The following is a 25,075-nucleotide window of genomic DNA, read 5'->3' as shown; positions in this document are numbered from 1 at the left end:
TTGACCGTGACCACATTTCTTTTCACACAGTCACTTGACCTTGACCACATTTCTTTTCAGACAGCCACTTGACCTTGACCACATTTCTTTTCACACAGCCACTTGACCTTGACCACATTTCTTTTCAGACTGCTACTTGACCTTGACCACATTTCTTTTCAGACAGCCACTTGACCTTGACCACATTAATTTTCACACAGTCACTTGACCTTGACCACATTTATTTTCAGACAGCCACTTGACCTTGACCACATTTCTTTTCACACAGCCACTTGACCTTGACCACATTTCTTTTCAGACTGCTACTTGACCTTGACCACATTTCTTTTCAGACTGCCACTTGACCTTGACCACATTTCTTTTCAGACAGCCACTTGACCTTGACCACATTTCTTTTCACACAGCCACTTGACTGTGACCACATTTCTTTTCAGACAACCACTTGACCTTGACCACATTTCTTTTCAGACTGCCACTTGACCTTGACCACATTTCTTTTCAGACGGCCACTTGACCTTGACCACATTTCTTTTCAGACAGCCACTTGACCTTGACCACATTTCTTTTCAGACTGCCACTTGACCTTGACCACATTTCTTTTCAGACTGCCACTTGACTGTGACGCACGGGTGGGAGGACAGAAGCAAACAGACAATGCAGAAACGGCGAATGCTAAAGCATGAAACCAATAAATTCCACATTCCTGTAGCACCGTCAGTCACACGTCAGACATGGACAGCAAGTTCGTGAAGGACTTACATGGAAAATGTACCCATTCGCAAACAAACAGGTACGTGTGTTCCATACCCAGCCAATGGCGAATCTGCATATGGCAATTCCAATTCCAATTTCAAGCGACTGAGAAACAGGTGTAGCGGCAGCTTCCATGTTACAGATTCGGCGCACACTCTTCACACATAAACGTGCGACTGAGATATCAAAAGCGGCCGCTGCACGTCTTTCTCAGTCGCACGTTTATGTGTGAAGAGTGCACCCCGAATCTGTAACACGGAAGCGGCCGCTACACCTGTTTCTCAGTTGCTTTGCACACGCTGCCGTGTTACTTCGGAGCCGCATGTTTATATAGGAAGAGTTCGTCAGGAGTCGATCTACTCTCTCCTGGTACGTAGAATTTCAACAAAAGCACATCACTGTTCATATCGGTAAATATTATTCCATCGTGTTTGGAAAAACTAGAAAATTGGAAAACTTGGAAAAATAATATAGCCTATTTTACTCCCAGGGGTCCCAGCCAAAATTGCTATAATATAGCCTGCAACCACCCACCCAAAATATCGTTGCGATCGGTTGAGCCGTTTTTACCGTACCTTCAAACGGACGGACGGACATTTGGTGAATTATAGTAAGATTATTGATGTAAAATTTCATTCCGAAAGTCATAGCCGGCTCCGAGATGTAGCTCGGAAATTGGGAATGTTGGAAGTGCAGGAATTTTATGCCTCCGCTGACGAGGTCGCCGGAGGCATTATGTCTTCAGGTTGTCCGTCCGGCTGTCCGTCCGACCGTCCATGATCGGTTTTCGTTACCGCAATAACGTGAGAACGGCTGAAGGGATCTTAGTCAAACTTGGTGCAGGTATGTACAATGATGTAAAGACTGTTTAGATTTTGTGGTCCCAAGGTCATAGGTCATGTCAGGTAAAAATGTGAAAACTTGTGAACAGCTGTATGGATTTAAAGCAAACTTGGTACAAGTATTATAATGATGTAATAATGTAGGCGGAGGCAAATCGGTCGACTTCGTGACGTCGAAGATTGTTATTCTAGTCTTTAATCGTTTGGTTGGAGCATCAAATGGTGGTTTAGTACTTCTCGGAGTCTAAGAAACTCTGTGGTTCCACTAAAAATCGGGACCACTAATTATAGAAACCAACCATACAACAGCTATAAGCCTTCCCCTATTTTATAGGGGGAGACTCAATAATTACAAATAATGCATGGTGTCCATGAAATTGTTATTAAATTGGTATTATTATTATTCAAATGTGTGATGACCTGATGTGCCCACCTGCGATCAAGCACTAACTGTGCCAAATGAAGGAAGAGAGGATCAGTTCAACAAGCCCTAATCAAAACTCGAATATTGTCTTACTGACCCATCCCACCACCTTTTTTGCCACGTGCCTCATCCCCCCACTCTCCTTATTCTCCAAATTTCAGAAAAGTATAAGGGGCACTATATTATATATACTTATATGATGGGTGTTTAAAAGGTTGTATGAGCCAGAGACTCTTAATAGCCCAAGACACATGAATGTTCATTTTACTTCCAATATATAAGATATAAGTACTGTATATACTGTACAATGAGTTATACATTATCAATATATATATATATATATATATATATATATATATATATATATATATATATATACATTATACAGACTTGGCTTTTTTTCTTTTTTTTCTTTTTAAAATTAATATGGAATATATTTTTTTTCTTGACTTGGGTTTACTTTCTGGACTTCGTATATCAATCTGGTTTCTTTTATGCTTCGGTGATGTCTTTGTTGAAAGAACCATGTCACTGATTGTCTTTCGCAGCAAGAAGTCAATAACAGGATTATATCACAGGTGGCGTGACAAAATGTAAGGACAGGCACATTTGACGATTGGCTTCACAATCGGGTATATAAGGGTTGTTGCGTTCTGTATTAGTGGAAAACAACTGCTGCACATCTACAAAAGTTATTGCCGCTTCCCCTGGAGATGGTCCGTCAACTTGACAATGCTGTTTGTCATGGAGTGGTGGCTTTACGAAATTCGGGCATGAAACAGCGTGCTATTGCTCGGCAGTATGGCATCACTCAAGGTCAGGTGTCAAGGATCGTGAAACGAAATGCTCAGAGGGGTGTCCCTACTCCAATACCGAGGCCAGGACGTCCACGCAGAAGCACAAGGAGAGATGATCGCCAGCTGCACCGGTTAGTCTACAATGGCCGTACCAAGTCAGGTAATCGGCTTCGGGCTGAGTGGCAGCAACTGACAAATGTGCCTGTATCCAGAAGGCTAGTCAACCAACGACTGGTTCAAGCAGGCTATCGTGCCAGGCGTCCCCTGAGAAAGCCACGCCTGACCAGACAACACAGCCAGCGCCGATTGCAGTGGGCCAGAGAGCACCGTCAATGGCAGCCAGGAAACTGGAATCACGTGACCTTCAGTGACGAGTCTAGATTTCGGGTCTATCGTCAAGATGGTCGCGTCCGAGTGCGCAGACAAGTGCATGAAGCCCACAACGAAGATTGTATAGTGCCAAGAGTCCAAGCTGGAGGTGGTGGGGTGACCGTTTGGGCTGCTTTTCATGCAGGGGGCAAAACTGACCTGGTTGTTCTGAATGGAAATCTGAACCAGTTCAAGTACAGGGTCATTCTGGAAGAAACATTGCTTCCATTCACTCGTGCAGCCTTTCGAGGAAACTTTGTCTTCCAAGATGACAATGCACGGCCTCATCGGGCTCGCATGATCCAACACTTTCTTGCTGAGCGTGGTGTCGAGCATATGGAGTGGCCAGCCATGTCCCCGGATATGAATCCGATAGAGAACATTTGGGCAGAATTAACGCGTCAAATCGACAACTTGGACCAGCAGCCGACCTCTGTGCGTGAATTGCAGCAGGCTATTGTCACTGCATGGCAAGCGATTCCTCTCCAAACCTTGGCAAATCTCGTGAACAGCATGCCTCGACGTGTACGTGCTCTCCTGAATGCTCGTGGGGGTTACACGAAGTACTGAACTGTAATTTTACTGTCCGTAATCCCAGTCATAATTTAGCTTTTGTTTTTGTTGAAATTTTTTTTGGCTAATGTGCAAAATAAAGAGATACTTCTGGAAAACGTACAGAAGTTTAACACAGTACTGTCCGTGAATTGAGTTCGATATCAGTTTACATCACTTTCAAGGATCAATTTATTTGCTTCGAAATGTCAAATGTGGTTTTTGTTTCTTTTAAAGGTCACATTAACAAAATCTAGAATAATTTCAACATAATTCCAATGAACTTTTGGTTCTAAGTCATCTTGAAAAGTAAGTTCACCCCCATAAAAAAAAATTCCATATTAAATGCCAAGTCTGTATGTATGTATGTATATGTATGTATATATATATATATATATATATATATATATATATATATATATATATATATATATATATATATATATAAATATAAATAATATATATCTACACTCGTATATACGAGGGGCAGTCAATAAGTAACCTTAAAATATTTTTCACAACTTGTTTATTGCATGTACGTGTGTGACAACTGTGTTATTTTTTCAACATATTCTCCATTGCGTTCAATGCATTTTTTTCAGAGCTTTACTAAGGCCTGGATTCCTCGAGAAAAAAAATATTTTGGCTGCTTGTGTAGCCATTCATGCACCGCCTCTTGGACCTCTTCGTCGGATTGGAAAGTGGTTCCACCAAGCTCCTCTTTTTAGTGGCCCAAATATGTGCTAATCCAAAGGGGTGAGGTCTGGCTAGTAGGGTGGATGAGGAAGACACTGAAAATGCAGGTGCTCGATTGTTGCAGGTGTAGCGCGGGCGGTATGGGGCCGAGCATTGTCATGTTGCTGCAAAACACCGGTAGTGAGTAGTCCACGAAGTTTTGATCTGATTGCTGGTTTCAGATGATTTTTTAAAAGGAGGCCGTAGTATGATGCACTGGTGACTGTGGACCCTCTGGGCATGTAATGCTATACAAGTGGGCCTCGGCTATCTCAGAAAAGCAGCTGCATCACTTTTCCAGCGGACGACTGTGTGTGGAATTTTTTGGGCTTCGGTGAAGTTGATGGCGCCACTCTTTGCTTGCCCTCTTCATTTCTGGCTTAAAGTAGTGGACCCAGTTTTCATCCCCAGTCACTACGCGCTGTAAGAAAGTGTCGCCTTCTGTTTCATAACGTTGCAGAAGTTCTTCACATGCGTCCACTCGCCGTTCTTTCAGTTTGGGTGCGAGTTGTCTGGGCACCCACCTTGTAGACACTTTGCGGAACCCCAGCACATTGTGAATGATATAGTGTGCTGAACCATGGCTGATGTTCAATTCAGAGACCACTTCATCCAGCGTAATGCGACTGTTTTCCCTTAGCATGCGCTCAACTCCTGCAGCCATTTATGGTGTCGGCTGTGTGAGGCCGGCCCGAGCAAGCAGCATCTGCCACACTGGACACTCCACTTTTAAACTTCCTGCCCCAGTCGTAAACCTGCTGCAGTGATAAACATGCGTCACCATATTGCATCTTCATTCTGTGATGGATTTCACTGGGATTCACAACCTTACTTTCCAAGAAACGGATGACAGAACGTTGCTCCTCCTTGTGTGTATGCTTCGAAGGGAGCCACCATCTTGGAACTGTTCTACTGACGTCATACACTCAACGTTGCCAGATCTAAAACAGGCAAAACATGAATCTTACCCATAGATATAACATGTCGTCTACAACTACACACATTACATTCTCGAATTTATATCGCCATTTTAATGTTACTTATTGACTGGCCCTTATATATTTATATACACAGTGCATTCAGAACGTATTCAGACCCCTTCACTTTTTTCACATTTTGTTATGTTGCAGCCTTATGTTGAAATCGTTTAAATTCATTTTTTCCCTCATCAATCTACACTCAATACCCCAAAATGACAAAGAGAAAACAGGATTTTAGAAAGTTTTGCAAATTTATTAAAAAGAAAAAACTGAAATATCACATTTACATAAGTATTCATACCCTTTGCTATGACACTTGAAATTTAGCTCCGGTGCCTCCCATTTCTCTTGATCATCTTGAGATGTTTCTACACCTTTATTGGAGTCCACCTGTGGTAACTTCAATTGATTGGACATGATTTGGAAAGGCACACACCTGTCTGTATAAGGTCTCACAGCTGACAATGCATATCGGAGCAAAAACCAAGCCATGAGGTCGAAGGAACTGCCTGCAGAGCTCAGAGACAGGATTGTGTCGAGGCACAGATCTGGGGAAGCCTACAAAAACATTTCTGCTGCATTGAAGGTTCCCAAGAGCACAGTGGCCTCAATAATTCTTAAATGGAAGAAGTTTGGAACAACCAGGACTCTTCCTAGAGCTGCCGCCCGGCCAAACTGAGCAATCGGGGGAGAAGGGCCTTGGTAAGAGAGGTGACCAATAATCCGATGGTCACTCTGGCTGAGCTCCAGAGATCCTGTGTGGAGATGGGAGAAACTTCCAGAAGGACAACCATCACTGCAACACTCCACCGATCTGAGCATTATGGCAGAGTGGCCAGACGGAAGCCTCTCCTCAGTGAAAGACACATGAAAGCCCACTTGGAGTTTGCAAAAAAGCACCTGAAGGACTCTCAGACTGTGAGAAACAAGATTCTGTGGTCTGATGAAACCAAGATTGAACTGTTTGGCCTCAATTTCAGCATAAGGCTGCAACAAAAAATGTGAAAAAGTGAAGGGGTCTGAATACATTCTGAATGTACTGTATATAATATATACTGTGCATATCAAGTAGATATGATATGAACACAAGTTGGGAGTAGATCTATGAATATTGAATATACTCTTTTATCACATTTAGCACCGTGTCACAAAAGCTCAAGTTATTTGAAAGTCATTGCCCTTTTGTCTGCAACTCCCCCTTTAACTATGAGCCCGAGTTCCACATCATCCATTCCATGTAATATGTATTTAAACCACAATGACCAAGTAACGAGTCAGCAAGTCTCTTTTGTTTGTTGTCGACTTACATTGATTGATCTCATTCTTCTTTTGGTTTCAATCTCTCTTAAATTAGGCCTTAGATAAGTTATTTTTCCTTTTGAGGAGACTTAGTTCCTTTGGAGGAACGACGCCAACTACTGGTTAATGAATTTGATTTTCAATCATCGGTGGGCACATCGGACAGCCAGCTCTTTTCTACTTTTCAGGAGAACATGTAATACCATAAGTCGTTCTTTAAATAAATTTAAAAGAACAGAAAATTAGTAATAGTAATAAGAATATCAAGACCGGAGAACAGTAAAAGGAAGAAGCGGAGAATATTTTATGCGAATGATGACAATCATTTTCATGCCGATATTATCTTTGACTTTGAGGTTTTGCAAAACAGCGTTAACTTGGTAGTTATTGTGCCCCAAATGCTATAGCATTTTATCGTGTGGTTTTGATGATGGTGTTGTGCTTGTAGACCTACACATCTTTTTTTCCATATGGCATTTTTGAAATGACGTAATCCACCCCAAAATGCTTGGGGCGCATGCGCATAAACCATCGGAGGCTGAAGAAATCCGAGCAAAATAAAATGTATTATGTGTCCAAGAAAAGGATTGGTACTTGGAATGCTCGACAAGCTTATGAAAGATACTTGGCAAAGTACGTGAGAGAAAGCCTCTGCATAATGAAAGACTTGGAGAACTTTCTCAGCTTGCCGAGTGGGCACTTATTTGTACTGCAAACGCCCGAACAAGTGGGTCGGTGGAAGTGGAGTGGAATTGATGTGTGTTACACAAACCCCCCCCCCCCCCAACCCCTCCACCCAAAATATCGCTACCAGTGAATGGACTGTATACGTGGATTAGGTTCTTCGGAACACTGATGGGGAGGACATATCTGGTGTTTGTGCATGCACAGGGTAAGTTTATTTACTATTCATCATTTTGGGAGGGGTTGCGGCGGTGGGCGGCTCTACCGGAGCTTTGACGGATGTTGTAAATATATTGTTTGTTTGGTTCTGGGACCATAAGAGAAATTGTTCTATATTTTTGCATCTATTGGTAAAAGTTGACAGTCCGTGTGTGTGTGTGTGTGTATGTGACTGTGCATGTATGTGTATGTATGTATATATATATATACAGATACATACATATGTTAGTGGATGGTATTTTATAATATATCGTAATATAAAGTGTGCTACTTATGTGGCACCATCTTCCCTCTGTTTGGATCCATCCATTCTGTTGTTAATTTGGAGTCAGCAATGTGTGACTATATGACTTGTTATGATGGTGTGTGGATGAATGATCGTCACTTCAAGCAATACTAAACTGAACATTCATTTCACGCATGTGCTTCTTGTTCAATACGAAACAGAGACTTGAAGAAAGGGTAGAAAAAAAGTAAGAAAGAGTGGATGCTTTTTCACGACCCAATAGTTTCATGTGATTATGATAACTCTCCCCAAAAAAATCCAATCCAAATAATCATTACATCTGCAAATAGATATTTACATTACATTACATATTTACATTACATTTACATTTACATCTGCAAATAGATATTGCAAAAGCTTATTGGTTCAAAAGTTGCACTCTTGAGGCAGAATTGTTTGTTGTTCTTTCATAACCACAATTATTCACTCCTTCACGTGGGCTCCACCAAGAAAGTTTGGCCCAGTTATTTTTTTTTTCAATTTTTTGTAGAGTTTTGTATACAGAAGGGCAAATGCCAACAGCAGAGCCGAGGGACAAAATAGACAGAGATGGACAACATGGGATGTGGGTTAGGGTGAGGGATAAGGGTGAATGCACGCGATGGACAAGATGGATGCAGAAGAAAACTCTCAGGAAGGAAAAACTGGAAATTTTGGGGCAGGGTGGTTCAACGAGGGAAGAAAAGATCATGGTTTTGTAAGGGGAATGATCTGAGATGGTGGTGAACAGCTGCCTTGAACACCTTGGGGAAGAACGAGATTGAAGAGAGTGTAGAAGTTGGTTCCACAAGTGGGAAAAGAGGAATAAATGAGTGGAGCTGAGCAGTGATTCTGGAATTTGGGAGTTTCACCAGAAGGGGGTTGATGGTGGATCATGTGCGCCCTGCGGAAACCTGATGGGAGGGGGGGGGGGGGGGGGCAGGGGTGGAAAGAGAAGAGGGTTCAAGACCAGAAAGGAGGCAGTATGAGACAGAGACCTCGGACCTGTCTGCAATGGGAAGGTTATCAGCACGTAGACTCAGCTTAATTGCAGGAGATTCCAATGATTTTTGAAGGTCTTACTTTCCACAGCATCAAGCTCTCCCTCAAGGGAGAGGAAGGACTTTACAAAATGGAGGATGTCCAGTCGGCAACTGTCATTGGAGGCCAACTTAGAAATGTGGTTTATCCAAGAAAGATCATGGCTGAAAGTGAGACCCAAGAGTTTGAGAGTCTGATCTTCCTCAAGAGGATTAAGAGAGTAGGTGTGATGGTTTGCCGTACAGTCTTTTCTGAGAGAAAGAGGGAGAGAGAGATCGATAGTGTGTGTGTGTGTATGTGTGTGTGTGTGTGTGTGTGTGTGTGTGTGTGTGTGTGTGTGTGTGTGTGTATTTGGGATGTCTCAAGATTGAAAGAAATATTCCAAGTGTTTGATCAGCTTGTGATTTTGTCAAGGTCTGAAGAGAGGGAAGAGGCTGCAGCCTACCGGTCTGAAGCATGACGGATATCATGGAGTCATCAGCAAATTGATCAAGGGGCTTTCCAGACAATCAGAGAGATCGTTGATGAAGATTAGGAATAGGATAAGGCCTAGAACGCTACCTTGAGGAACCCCAGCCTTGACAGTCAGAGGAGATTAAATAATTTCATTAAGAGCCACATGTTGGATACAAGAATGCAGGAAGTCAGTAACCCAAGAGAGGAGGTGGCCAAGGATGCCATAGGCAGAGAGTTTGGAGAGCAAGGTGAGATGCCAGACTGCATCAAAAGCTCGAGGTATGTCCAGAGAGACAGCCCTGATCTCATGCCTGATGTTGAGGGTTTTCATCCATTGTTGGGAGGGTCGAAGCAGCATGACCAAGGTAGGTTGATTTGGTCTGAATCCAAATTAATGATTGATGATGAGATGAGGTTGTTGAAGAAAAAGAATGATTTTATGTCAACTGTGATGATACATTCCATGACCTTGCTGATGATTGGAAGTAAGCTATGACGTCTGTAGTTACTCCCGACAGGGACTAATGCATTCGATCGTGTCCGTGTGTGTGTTCTTGTGTTTGTGAACAAGATATCTGGAAAAGTTCTGAACGGAATTGCATGAAAGTTGGTGGGATGATTGCCCTTGGGATAAGGAAGAATTGATTAGTTTTTGGTGAAGCTCAGGATATTATTCCGGATCCAGGAATTTTTTGAAGGATTGTTTACCATTGTAAGATACGGCTCATTTTTTTTTTTGACTATCTTCTATATATTCTATATTTAACATTGTGATATGAAAATAGTTTTCATATTTATTGGAAATGTAGTTTAAATTCGTGGTTATGCATTAGAGCGGTGTATTTTGTTAGCAGCGTCGTCTTCAAGGTTCTTTTTTTATTCTAATAAAGACATATTCTGTCATTTTCAAACCACCAAAGTGTGTATTCGGTTTCCCCGTTTCATAAAATGTATCGTTTGATACGTATAATGCTTTAAAACTGTTTTTTTTTTTTTTTTGATTTTTTTTACCTCAGAGTCAGAAGAGATATCAACATTTACCTCTGCGAATGTCATTCGCGGTGTCAGTATTTGATGAATTTATAAAGACTAAGGTGAGTTATAAGTGTGACCAGCATGTGCACGGGATTCTTGATTCTTCCCAGAAGAATGAGTGGTCGCATTAGCTTGTACGACTTATAATGAGCGAGTTTTGTTTTCACGTTTGGGCCAGTTTTACATGTTGTATCCCTAAGGAATGAAACGAACGTTTTCCTGGCTTACAATTTTATTTGAAGTCACACATGCCTCAAAATACACTCACTGATATAGAATTGAACGCTGAATCCGAAAATGTAAGTGAAATTGCCTTGTTTTTTTTTTCATTATCTTCTATATATTCTAAATATATATCTGTGCAGTGTCTGTCTTGTGTTGTCTTGTCTTGTGTTGTCACTGAACTACTCCCTCAAACTTTTGTGAAATCGTACTATTCCAACTTGACCCACGGCGGGAGTATGCACTCTACTGAGCAGCGTTATAGTTAAGGGTATTGGTTTATGCACCTTTTCACCTCCACCACCAAAGGTGGACGAAGGTTATATTTTCACCTGTGTGTTTGTTTGTTTGACTGTGAGCAGGATATCCCAAAAAGTTAAAAACGGATTCGGAAGGAACTTGGTGGACAGGTAGTGTGTGTGATCTGGACAAATGGAGTTGATTTTGGTGAGAATCAGGATTCGGATACATAAAATTTATTATAATTATTTCTGTGATTCTTCACCATTGAGAGACAGGGCCAAAACGATATAGAGCATTATATTTCACAAAGTTGTGGATGAGACGATGAGTTATGACAAAACTTGGTGGATGAGTTGGGTAGGTGACAAGAACAAGTCGATTATGTTTTGTGAAGGTCTGGATGAAGATCCGGCCTATCATTGGTATACAAAACGTAAACTGTACAGTCTGGTAGAGGCATGTGCTGTAACGAGTGTCATTCTTATCCATGTAATGTGTTGATGCTAGCCCACTTCTAAACAAATTCAGTTTGACCTAGAACAAACGACGGGGTGAAAAGGACAAAGACACTAAGTGCAAGCGCAGTAGAGTAGGTTTTTAGGACACATGAGCTGATGCCGTCCGGTCCAATTGCAGAATCATATTCGAGTGTTGCCATTAACTTATCCACCTTCTCAGGTGCAAAAGACACTGAATCCAGGAGCAGTTGGTGTGACTGTGTAGGGTGGGCACAGAGAAGCAGGGGTTGGGCCACAAGATTTGGAGGCAAACACAGAATTTGCTCATTCGGCCCTCTCACGAGTGGAGTCGGCTGTGGAGCCATTGAAAGTGAGGGAGCGGAATGGGAAGGTGGGGGGGGGGTGGGGGGGAGAGCATATACTGAAGACAGACCAAACAAGGTACCACCAAGTTTTATAGGAGGGAGACAAGTTTGAAAATTCAATCTTGAGGATGGGCAGATGTTGTTTTCTGGCTCTTTTGAGTAGACACACACTAGTCGCGGGCTTTGTGGAAAGACCTGAGGTTGCTTTCTGTTGGATTTGCCTTCCAGGAGGAGAATTCGGGTTGTTTCAAGTCAACTGTTTCATTACAGTATTCAATGTACCATGGGTGGGAGGATAGGTATGTTAACTGAAGAGGAGAGGGGATGAATCTGTCCATGAGGGAGAGAAGTTTATGTGGAATAAATCCCAGGCTGAGTTAATATCAGGGGTCTTAGATATAGGAGACCAGTTCTGAAGTGAGATGTGTTACGGATTCGGCCCTAATTATTGTTGGTGTTGTTCTTATTGTTGGTTCTCAGTAAGGGTTATTGTGGTTAAAAGGTTTAAAAGCGCTCCTGGTAAAATGTGGCCGGAAATCGGATGGTGACCCGGAAGGCAAAATGGAGCGAGGAAGAAGAGCGCGTAAGGCGGGAAAAAAAGGAGGCGTTTTGGGAACAGCTCCGCACCCAGCTTGGTCGAGCGTCCATGGAGAGGGAACTTTGAGTCCTGGAAAGGAATCTCGTGCATCGTTGATACCGCTGGTGTCATGGAAAAGCCTGTGAAGCCAGGTACAGGTGGGAGATTCCAGAGAATCTTCGCCTAGCTGCTGCGACCCGAGGAAGAAGATACCGCCATTTTGGGGACCTTGCGAGTCGTTTGCGGACCCTTGATTAGTCGCGTCCGCCGGTCCAGCCCTCCGGTGGTTTGCCGAGGATGTGGGTGCGCGACAGCGGCCTTTGAAGAATACGGTGCAGTTCGCGACTGCACGGTGTCGGTGCACGTTTGGATAGTGTCTTTGGGGATTCCTCTTTCCCCCGCCAATTGTGGTTGGCTGGGACCACGTGACGGTCCCCGCCTGACCTACATCTCCGTTCCTGCCTCATCGCCATCGCCTCTACGCCGGGAGCACCGTTGTGTGCTAGAGACATTGAGAAGGGCTCTGCTTCAGTCCCTGGGGGTGCTGTGAGTCTGAGCTGGGGTACCATCTTAAGATTGGATTGCAGGGGTGATTGCCCCCATTGTTGTAGGGTGCTTTTTGGTGTGCTTTTAATATAGTATTTGTTCATAACCCTTGGTGTGGTTTCATTATTGATTTGATTGTTTCATTTGATGGTTTCATTGAGAGTTTCATTATTGATTAATTTCAATAAAGGATAACATATTTTCCTGCCGGGGACCCTCTCAGGGTTCGGAGGTTTACCGAGACCAGGGGATAGGGGAGGACCCCGTAACAGATGGCTGCTTGCAGTCTCTACCTATCTGCTTAAGTGAACTGCCAGAATTCCCTGAGCTGATGCAGCTCTCTGAGAAAAGCCAGAGAAGTATTGACTACCACAAGCACATTATCAGATGAAACAATTGGAGCAGAGGAAGAGACATTGGTGGAGAAGTTGGTCTTCTAACCACATCCAGAAGTGGGAATGTTTACAGATTTAGTCAGTCCCATGGAGTTGCATAAGTCCTTTGCAGAAGTGCCATGACTTGTGAGAGAGGTACCAACACAATAAATTGGCATGTCGCCAATTTAAATCACGACATACGAGGGAGAGAGTGTTGGGATGAGTGGTTAAAGGTTGGTCCATGTTGTCCGAAAGAGAGATGTAGATGGAGTCGTTACTATGTGGAAGACGGAGGGAGCGGAAGGGATGTCGCAGCTAAAGGTACTCCTGGGTTTGGGTGGTGTAAGATCAGTACACGGACAGTGAGAAATTGAGGTATTGATGTGAAGTGCAACTCCGCTGCCAGGGAGTGGTTCATGCCTACCAAATCGGAAGAGATAATAGCCAGGGTTATTCACTAAAGAGTCAGAGATGTCCTGTTGGATGAAGGATTCTATGAAACAGATTATGTCCGGTTTATTGGCAGCGGCATGCATTGACATATCTGTCAGGTTGTACCAGAGGCCTTGGATGATTGAGGTCCACACAGTTAGAGACATATGAGGAGGAGCTGCTGTTAAGGTGCAATAATGTGGCAAGGAGCATGGAGAGGAAGCGGGGTGAAGCAGCGAGGCTGTAGAGCTGGAGCGAAGCTGGGAGGGGAGTGGCATGGGGAAAATTGAGAGAGGGAGGGAGTGGAGGGAAGCTGAGAAGGGGCAGGATGGGAAATAAACTGTGAGGGGTAGGGTGGGGGGAGGGGTGGGATGGGAGCCGAGAGGGGGCAGGATGAAGGGGAAGCTGAAAGGAGGTAGAATGACAGGGAATCTGAGAGGGGGTTGGACGAGGAGAAAGCAGATGGGGTTTGACACCATGAACGGACATGAAGGGGAATTGATTGTCATGTGCACATAACGTCTGCAAAATGGACTTCTCAGCATTCCCAAACTGGATATACGACGACAGGCTTCCTGGGTGAGGTGGGAATAATGTTTTTTTGTTGAAAGCACAGAGGAAAATGGTGCTGCGTGGTACGAGAGGAGGCTGGATGAACTAAGCATTTACGAGTGAAAAGGTTTTGAGGAAATTAGCCTTGTGAAAAAGAATAAATTTAGATGAAGAAGAAGAATTAATGGATTGTTCCTTTCGGAGTAGTAAGGACAGTAAGGCATTTTGAAATACATTTGTTGAAGGATTTTTTTTAAATTTAGCTTTTAAAGGAAGAAATGTTTTATTCAGTGAAGACTCAGTTTGGGGATATTGAAAAAGAGAAGGTGGGGTGGGGAATGAAGGAATAACTGTGCACAGCAGATTGAGTTTGTTTTTTTCTGTTGTTGTTTTTTGAAGAAGGTGGGAGTGAAGAGAGATTTTTTTGGTTGTTTGTGGATATTTTGGAGTGAGTGGGGTAAAAGGATTAAGCCGAGGGATCAGAAGTAACAACACCTGGGGGAAAAGAAGTGAAAAGGAAGCAGGTGCGGTGAAAAACGGAGGCAGAAGCACCAAACTGACTAGCCGAGCACAACACGAGCAGGCCGGATTTAACCAGGGCCACAACTTTGGCACTCCCTTTAATTTTTATGAGGTCCTCCATAATCTTTTTAAAATAGAAATTAATTACATGTACATCTTTTTAATAACATACTGTAGTGCTGATTTTGTTGATTATTCTAATTGATATTTGATATATAATGTAGCTGCTGTCCTCTTTTTATGTTTTTGGTAATTTTCCACGTGAATACCTACCCACCCCCCCCCCCCCCCCCCCTGTCTTTTGCTCTCAGGTAGCTCACAATTTTTAGCACTCTATTTTCTTTGAATTTTACGTAGCCTGGCTCACTCCCAGGCTGAGTTTTCCTTCTTCCCTTCTTTAATCCCACTGAAAATTGAATGAAAACACAACCAGAAACACAGGAATGAAAATAACACAAAGCAATGTAACGTTTCTGGTACGGGTAACTTAGCTTTGTTGAGCTGGAGGGAGCAACTCACGAACCAGCAACACATGTCGAGCGACCCGAAACCCAAATGAAAAAAAAATCAAATAAAAAATATTTGCACGCGCAGGAAGATGTTTATATAAAGTAACACGATCACCTGAAAATACACAAAGTAACCAAATGACAAAAGTCAGGATAAACAGGCTCCATGGATCTATCAATATACCACGAAAGGTATTGATCGGCCTTCGTTTGGTATTCTGCTCTCGAAGCACACTGTAAATATCGGAGGAAGGAAATCGGAGCGGATCCTGCTTTCTCTGTGATCCCACAAACAGCAAGAACGCAGGCAGAACCGAAAAGCTCTGGTTGATGATGCGTGATGATCAGCAGGTGTCCGAGGAATGACAAACGAGTGACGTGTTTGTTGAATGAAAGAGGTTCGAAAAGAGCACAGATAATCATTTAAAATCGGCTCTTTTCTGACCTCCGCGTGTCGTGTCAGCAGATCGTTTTCTAAAACGGCAAGCCAGTGGGAATGACGAATATGGGTTGGGGTGGGAGCTGGAGTGATTTGGGAGGAGAGGAGGAGGAGGAGGATATAATTGGATCGAAACATCCTTTTTCAGCTGTGGTTCCAGTGAGGGTCTCCGCACAGAAGAAATTGCAAGACTATCTCACACAGGTCATCCGATTAAATACTTCCATCAACCTGGAACAAATTGCAAATGGGTTTATTATTTGATTTTGGTTGGATTATCTCGCTGTCGAATAGAGAGTTCTAGCACACAACCAATTGTGGAGTTCAAATTGGCATGTGTGTGCTTCGGTTGTTACAAACATTCCATTATATTTAGAAACCCCAACTGAGTTATGGTAAATATCTGCCTCTTCTTCTAAAAATGCTAAATTTAAAAAAACCTAAAAGTTAATGCTAAAAACCTAAAAGTATAGGGTGTTTGACAATATTTTATTGAAAAGACATACAATGCGCAATATGCCGATTTCACTTGCAATTACAATAAATAGCACCGCAAAGCGGGCGCAACCCATCAACCCATGCATGGTGGAAACCAATTTCAAGATGGCTGCCGTGTGGCGGCCATATTGAAAATCGCAGCGCACCCATTTTCGAAAGGAACCTTCCTCTACTCAACCCCAACACACACTGCAAAAATGGATTTAATCGGACAAGCCGTTCTCCTTGAAATTGACGGAAACCAATTTCAAGATGGCTGCCGTGGCGCCCATCTTGAAAATCGCAGCGCGGCCATTTTCGAAAGGAACCTTCCTCTACTCAACCCCAACACACACTGCAAAAATGGATTTAATCGGACAAGCTGTTCTCCTTGAAATTGACGGAAACCAAAAGTTGACGGACGCCCGGACGACGCCCGTGACGACAATACCCCCGAGCCCAATTTGGGCTGAGGGGTGAAAACTTAATTCGTTCGACCAGAGAGATTGGAAGAATCTCTGGAAAAGAAAATCATGAAATAAAAATCATGAAAATCATGATAACAAAGACAAAAAAAAGAAAAAAATCATGTGTGAGATTTGGAAAAGATGTGGAAGGATAATGAGGATGAAATTTATTTATTAATTTATTATTGCTTGGACCAGGACAAGCAGTGTTTGTGTTTTGTCAATATAGTGATCTATCCAAATTATGCATTAAATTATCTTGTCAATAAATTGACGGTGCTTGTAACAAGTGTTGCAAAATATTGTTTGGCCTTCAGGGTAATGTTAAATAATTGTCAAATTTCATGTTAAATAAATAATTGTTGAATAATAGTAAAATAAGTAAATAATTGTTAAATAAATAATTTTATTGTTAATAATAATTAAAATTATCATTAATAATAATTAATAAGAATTTTATTAAAAATAATTTTATAAATAATTCTTAAATACATAATAATTTATTGTTTATAATAATTATTAATAATAATAGTTATCATTAATAATAATAAATAATAATTTTATTAAAAATATTTTTATAAATAATTGTTAAATACATAATTTTGAAAAGTATGTTAAATAAATAATTGTTGAATAATTGTAAAATAAATAATGACTTGTTAAAGAAATAAATTTATTGTTAATAATAATTAATAAGAATGATTATTAATAATAATTAATAATTATATTATAATTGTATAAATGTTTTTATAAAGCATGAAAAGTATTTTAAATAAATAATTTTTAAAAAATGCTTGCAGGAGATGCTGATTTTCTCTCTCTCTCCATTCAAGTCCTCAGTTATTCTCAAATTCTTGTGCGGCCAGCCAAGGAAAGTTTTTAGCTCGAGGCTTTCACGAACCAGCTGGCTAGGGCTGATGCTTCGGTGAAGGCGACAGGAATTTGGAATTTGCTCAGGGTGCCGGCAATAACTTGTCTACTCTTTGCAGAAGACTCCCGTTGAATGTTAAGCGTCCACCGACAATCGATGGTCGCAGTCGATTGATCCTGCGTGACGTCCTTCTGATTGACAATTTTGCCTCGACCGGCATGTGAGACACCAAGATGGCAGTTTGTAGCTGGGTCGAGATTCGAACCCAGACTAGACAGCTCAAACACAAGTGTGCATCTAGGCTAGACTGCCAGCCTCATATAACATGCTCAAGATTGTATGATGATCATTATGTTTGGTATGCTCTCTTCATATATCACAATGATCTGTGATTGTGCAAAGTTCCATGGAGCATTGATGCAAAAAGGAGAGCTTGCATGATGATGTAAAATCAATAACGCTGATTAATGGCACAATGAGTGAAACAACAGCAGAATCAATGTTATAGTAATGAAAAAGAACCGAATTATATGTGATAACAACCAGACACCCGGGAGCTGCGAAATAACAGCATTAATGGGAGAATTGTGTGAAATGAGACGCCTTATGAGTCTGAACTATCGTCCGTGGAAACGCTCAGAAGAGGTCAATAATGCCGGCCATATCGTATTTTTATTTGTACACTGCTGTTCGCTCATAAAAGTTATGAGTGCTGAAATGAGCAGCACATTTTCGGTTTATTATGATGTAAATCCTTCGGGGGTATCAAACACGTGCACTAAATAGTAATGCAGCTTAAAAGGAAACACACAATCTCAATCAATCTATCTATCTATCTATTTCTCTCTCTCTCTCTCTCTCTCTCTCTCTCTCTCGCTCTCTTTCACACACACACACACACACACACACACACACACACACACACACACACACACACACTCTCTCTCTCTCTCTCTCACACCCTCACTCTCTCAATCTCTCTCTCTCAATCTCTCTCTCTCTCTCACACTCTCTCTATCTCTCCCTCTCCCTCTCCCTCTCTCTCCCTCTCACACACTCTCTCAATCTCTCTCTCTCTCTCTCAATCTCTCTCTCTATCTCTCCCCTTCTCTCTCTCTCTCTCTCACACATTCTCTAACTCTCTAACTCTCCCACTCCCTCACTCTCACACTCTTTCCATACGATGCGACATCACCCGAACAGTCTTCTCGCCTCGAGGCATTGTTCGAGTCGCGGCGTTGGATCAGCCTGACAAGCCGTAATATTATCTGGAAAAGCACATTACGTGCAAGCTGAAAACACTTGTTGGTAACAGTACTGACCATCAATACCTGCACCATCGTGTAATTAATGTGCGAGCCAAAAATAAAAGTTTCGGTCAAATTTGACTTTGGTTTGTTTCACCCAGGATCGCATATTATTGCAGAATAATAGACAGTTTTCAAATGCCATTGTGTCATTGAAGTGGGAATTCTAAATTAAATTTTATATATTTATATATTTTTCTAAGAAAAGGCGCATTCGTTTAATTTCCGTGCCGAAGGTGCCACCTTCCCTATCATAGTCTGGGATGTTGTTTTGATGACTGCTGTTACCAGGACTCTTTTCTTTTCTTTTTTTTTTAAATCTCAAATGAAGCTCGGACGTGATCTTTTCACCTCCATCAAAATTATTTTGCTCAAATGTGCGGAGATGGTGCCTGCTCAGTTGTCACCATAGTCAGGTTCACTATGTTTTTTCGTTCAAAATTTTGGTAGATTAGCAAAACTATACATTTCTGGAATACTCAGAGCATGAGGAATCCAAAAATTTATGTTTACATTTGCGTAGACACCTTTGCGAAAATGACCCTCAGGACAGTGATGAAGATCTGTAAAAGCATATTCCCGAACGGTATAGACCTCGTAGATCCTGTGTATAGGACTTATAGTTCAATCAGATACTACCTATAACTTCCTATAACAACCTATAACTTCAAAGGACTTGCAATATCATGTATTATGTAATACAGTTATATCACAAATATAAAGACAATGGTTTTCAATTACCTTTGTTTGTTGTTTTTCTATAAATCTGAGCACTATTTTGAGGCCTTTATTGGATTCCTTAACCCAGAAGACATAGGATTCGCATATTTAATTAAGTCTCTAGGTTGACTAGAAGCTGAGATAGCGCAAAATATGTATTTTATGGCGGCCATTTTGAAAATCCAAAATGGCGGCCATGCAGGTGTCTGTGCAAATGCCCTCATTCATTTTCGGATTCTCCATGCTCTGATGATTCCAAAAATGTACAGGTTTGCTAATCCCAAAATTTTGAACGACATTATATTTGTTAACATAGTGAACCTGACTATCTTCATCACTGTCCTGAGTGTCATTTTCGCAAAGGTGTCTACGCAAATGTAAACATTGATTTTCGGATTCTCCATGCTCTGATGATTCCAGAAATGTATAGTTTTGCTAATCTACCAAAATTATGAACGACATTATATTTGTTAACATAGTGAACCTGACTACCACCCGGTAACGGTCTTTGCCGCTCCTTTCTTGATCGCCATGTCATTGTGCGGCGTTCGTCGTCAGATGGATAGTCAGTCGGATAGTTGGACAGAAGGTCGGACGGACCGATAGCCTACCCTTCTCTTGGCTGGATACCCTTCTCTTGGCTGGATACCCTTATCTTGGCTGGATACCCTTATCTTGGCTGGATACCCTTATCTTGGCTGGATACCCTTCTCTTGGCTGGAGACCCTTCTCTTGGCTAGATACCCTTATCTTGGCTGGATACCCTTCTCTTGGCTGGATACCCTTATCTTGGCTGGATACCCTTCTCTTGGCTGGAGACCCTTCTCTTGGCTGGAGACCCTTCTCTTGGCTGGAGACCCTTCTCTTGGCTGGATACCCTTAACTTGGCTGGAGACCATTCTCTTGGCTGGATACCCTTCTCTTGGCTGGAGACCCTTCTCTTGGCTGGAGACCCTTCTCTTGGCTGGAGACCCTTCTCTTGGCTGGAGACCCTTCTCTTGGCTGGATACCCTTCTCTTGGCTGGATACCCTTCTCTTGGCTGGATACCCTTATCTTGGCTGGATTCCCTTCTCTGGGCTGGAGACCCTTCTCTTGGCTGGATACCCTTCTCTTGGCTGGATACCCTTCTCTTGGCTGGATACCCTTCTCTTGGCAGGATACCCTTCTCTTGGCTGGAGACCCTTCTCTTGGCTGGAGACCCTTCTCTTGGCTGGAGACCCTTCTCTTGGCTGGATACCCTTCTCTTGGCTGGATACCCTTCTCTTGGCTGGATACCCTTCTCTTGGCTGGATACCCTTCTCTTGGCAGGATACCCTTCTCTTGGCTGGATACCCTTCTCTTGGCTGGATACCCTTCTCTTGGCTGGATACCCTTCTCTTGGCTGGATACCCTTCTCTTGGCTGGATACCCTTCTCTTGGCTGGATACCCTTCTCTTGGCTGGATACCCTTCTCTTGGCTGGATACCCTTCTCTTGGCTGGATACCCTTCTCTTGGCTGGATACCCTTCTCTTGGCTGGATACCCTTATCTTGGCTGGATACCTTTATCTTGGCTGGATACCCTTATCTTGGCTGGATACCTTTATCTTGGCTGGATACCCTTCTCTTGGCTGGATACCCTTCTCTTGGCTGGATACCCTTATCTTGGCTGGATACCCTTCTCTTGGCTGGATACCCTTATCTTAGATGGATACCCTTCTCTTGGCTGAATACCCTTATCTTAGCTGGATACCCTTCTCTTGGCTGGATACCCTTCTCCTGGCTGGATACCCTTCTCTTGGCTGGATACGCTTCTCTTGGCTGGATACCCTTCTCTTGGCTGGATACCCTTCTCTTGGCTGGATACCCTTCTCTTGGCAGGATACCCTTCTCTTGGCTGGAGACCCTTCTCTTGGCTGGAGACCCTTCTCTTGGCTGGAGACCCTTCTCTTGGCTGGAGACCCTTCTCTTGGCTGGATACCCTTCTCTTGGCTGGATACCCTTCTCTTGGCTGGATACCCTTATCTTGGCTGGATACCCTTCTCTTGGCAGGATACCCTTCTCTTGGCTGGATACCCTTCTCTTGGCTGGATACCCTTCTCTTGGCTGGATACCCTTATCTTGGCTGGATACCCTTCTCTTGGCAGGATACCCTTCTCTTGGCAGGATACCCTTCTCTTGGCAGGATACCCTTCTCTTGGCTGGATACCCTTCTCTTGGCTGGATACCCTTCTCTTGGCAGGATACCCTTCTCTTGGCTGGATACCCTTCTCTTGGCTGGATACCCTTCTCTTGGCTGGATACCCTTCTCTTGGCTGGATACCCTTATCTTGGCTGGATACCTTTATCTTGGCTGGATACCCTTCTCTTGGCTGGATACCCTTATCTTGGCTGGATACCCTTATCTTGGCTGGATACCCTTCTCTTGGCTGGATACCCTTCTCTTGGCTGGATACCCTTATCTTAGATGGATACCCTTCTCTTGGCTGAATACCCTTATCTTAGCTGGATACCCTTCTCTTGGCTGGATACCCTTATCTTAGCTGGACAGTGGATACCCTTATCTTGGCTGGATACCCTTATCTTAGCTGGATACCCTTCTCTTGGCTGGATACCCTTCTCTTGGCTGGATAGTGGATACCCTTCTCTTGGCTGGATAGTGGATACCCTTCTCTTGGCTGGATACCCTTCTCTTGGCTGGATACCCTTCTCTTGGCTGGATACCCTTCTCTTGGCTGGATACCCTTCTCTTGGCTGGATACCCTTCTCTTGGCTGGATACCCTTCTCTTGGCTGGAGACCCTTCTCTTGGCTGGATACCCTTCTCTTGGCTGGAGACCCTTCTCTTGGCTGGATACCCTTCTCTTGGCTGGATGCCCTTAACTTGGGTGGAGGCCATTCTCTTGGCTGGATACCCTTCTCTTGGCTGGAGACCCTTCTCTTGGCTGGATATTCTTCTCTTGGCTGGATACCCTTCTCTTGGCTGGATACCCTTCTCTTGGCTGGATACCCTTCTCTTGGCTGGATACCCTTCTCTTGACTGCGTTTCTCCTGTTCCATTCATTCCAACAGCGTGGTTAATGAGAAACACTCAAACTTTCCCATTTTCTCACCAAATACGCGCAACATGGACTCGGACCGCAAAGTCCTATGGAGCACACTCTGATGATGAGTGTTTGGATGAAGTGTTAATGAATGAGTATGATGAGCATGCGCAACTCGCACCCTCCTCACCTTTCCCCTACCCACCCGCCCCCCAATTTTCTGCCCCCTCTCCCTCGAAGCAACTACAGGCGGTCATAGTCTCGGCAGAAAGACCGGTACCTGAAACTCCTCGAGCAGAGCGTAAGTCACCCCTCCATGCTCGCACATGCGGTGCTCCTCCTTGCATTCCGGGCAGCAGCCGTTATGCTCGACGCGAGCGCAGCGAGCGGTCGAGAAACGCGGACACTCGGGATTGGGACACACGGGCCCGTCCTCGGTGCAAACACATGGGCAGGACGATTGGCTTGGGGAGAACTCTTCTCCCAGCTTGTACACGAAGCCCGTCTCATCGAGACAACCTTTGCCGCGGTAATCCTCGAGAATGTAGTCTGCGGTAGGTGAGCCTGGCTCGGAGGTTGAATCTGTCTTGGTCGGAAAGGTGTACGTGACGGATACCAGAAAGACTACAATGAGCAGCGAGAGAGCGCCGTGTGCAGCTTCCATCGTCTCCACTCGCTCCCGGCAGCATGGACGCGCTGTGGCCAGCTCTGGCTTCCCTTGGCTTCGAGTGCGCTCAGCCGGGAGCGCAGCCGAGTCACCCAGGCACGGCGGGCGCAGCTCGTGTTAACCCCTTCCTTCCTGTAAAACTCCGCTCGTTCCTTGAGCGCAAAGTTGGAGCGCACGGTCCAGATGAGATGTCGATCTCGTTCAGAGGCAAAGGGGCCACCGGCGCAATTAATGGAATGCTGATGCGGAAATCGTACTTGATGACGACATTCGAGAATTGTAGCTTTTATTCTACTCTGTTTGATGCACTGTCAGATTTTCAAGGACTGTAGAGCTTTCTATATTCCAGCAATGGAGGAATTAGTTGGAAGAGAGAGGAAGCGTGTCTATGTGAAGCGAGTCTCTGGTGCAAATTTCCATCGGTGGAGATGACACAAAAGGGAAGACTGTACACATTGCTCGTTCTGCGGAGAGTCAGGTTAAACAACAGCACGGTGCAAGCAGTAAATGAGATTCGCTCCGAAAGCCAAAGGTACCTCTGATCCAGATGGTAATTTGGTGCTGCGGAAGAGGAATAGGTTAGCTCGGAGGAGTGAGTGCACATTCATCTTCATGAAACGTCTATTGATATAAGTGCTACACTTATGAATGCTGACAATTGCATATTTCTGTAAACTAATTGCCAAAACAAGTACTCGTCTTCATGCTTATGCTCCAGGTACACACTAAGCGAGATCTAATGCGTAAAAGGGCAAACTCGTTGATGCTCCAAAGTCTTGGAAGCGTGTTTGAAATTAAGACCACTAATTGGAGTTCATTGTTAAACTGTTTTTCACCTTTTATTTTCAAGTAGTTTCCTTAGAGCGAGTGGTGGGAGTGGTTCATGGGCTGCTCATGGGAATGTCACAACATAGGTGTTTACAATTGTTCTCTTCGCGCACAGCGCTGCACATCTCGGGCACAATGCTTATGTTTTGAGAACTAATTTTTTTTGTGTCTTCCAAAAGTTCCAGATGCCTTGCTATCGCTGGGATATCACTCCGAATTCCTATGTGTGATACTTTCCGTCAGCAAAAGGATCTTGGTTTGAGGCCAAATATTTAACTGGAAAAGCGAAATGTCTCTCAGTTTCCTGGCCATGAGATAGCGAAACGGTTCCCCTTTATAATATTAGAGGAAATAGCACCGTTGGACATCACAACCCTAACGTCTGATAACCGCACACATGGCTCGTGTTGAAATCATGCCCGAGATGAATGTAATTTCGGTATTCGGATGGCAGAAATGAACCTAAAGTGCCAAAAACGTGGCCATGAAAGAACCGTAGTTTCAAAATCTAAAATGTTTTCTACATGTTAATTTAAAAGTGTCACTCGGCATAGGGGACTCAAACTCTATGTCTAAGTAGACGAGGAAGAGGCCACGCCTGCTTATCTACTTCGTTGGTTTCTTCCCACATCGTCACTTTTTTACCTTTTTGTATATGTCACTTCATATTAAATATATATATATACAGTCACGTGAAAAAGTAAGGACACCCCATGTAAAGTTTTGACTTTTTCAACATATTTCAACATACAGCTATTTGATCTTCATTTCAACAATATTGATAGATAAAGGTGATATAATATAACAAATATCATGAAACATTTACATTTTGTGGTCCATTGTATAATTTAAATAAACATAAATGCAAATCTCGCATGTGGAAAAAGTAATTGGATCTAACAGGTGGTATTGCCCCCTTTGGCAGAAACAACCTCAAGTAGGCATTTCTTATAACTGTCTACCAGTCTCTGACATCGACTGGGAGAAATTTTTGCCCACTCCTCCATGCAGAATTCTTTCAGC

At 43.2% G+C, this 25,075-nt stretch overlaps 1 protein-coding gene across 2 annotated transcripts in view; it reads right to left on the bottom strand.

Annotated features, from left to right (window-relative positions):
- The window catches only part of LOC137434460 (von Willebrand factor C domain-containing protein 2-like), a 97,136-nt gene extending 73,853 nt beyond the window's left edge, over positions 1 to 23,283 (bottom strand). The window contains exon 1 of one of the 2 annotated variants that reach the window (XM_068127474.2): positions 22,838 to 23,283. In XM_068127474.2, coding sequence (XP_067983575.1) covers positions 22,838 to 23,221 — 384 coding nt within the window. In that variant the 5' untranslated portion in view covers positions 23,222 to 23,283. The remainder of the gene's footprint in view (positions 1 to 22,837) is intronic. The other variant, XM_068127475.2, reaches the window with a different exon arrangement.
- Positions 23,284 to 25,075: the final 1,792 nt, after the last annotated feature.

This window comes from Myxine glutinosa, chromosome 10 (assembly GCF_964187855.1).
Source record: "Myxine glutinosa chromosome 10, kmMyxGlut1.1, whole genome shotgun sequence".
In the NCBI taxonomy this organism is placed as follows: domain Eukaryota; kingdom Metazoa; phylum Chordata; class Myxini; order Myxiniformes; family Myxinidae; genus Myxine; species Myxine glutinosa.
The sequence above is the reverse complement of the archived record's forward strand: the minus strand, read 5'-3'. Positions and strand labels throughout refer to the sequence as shown.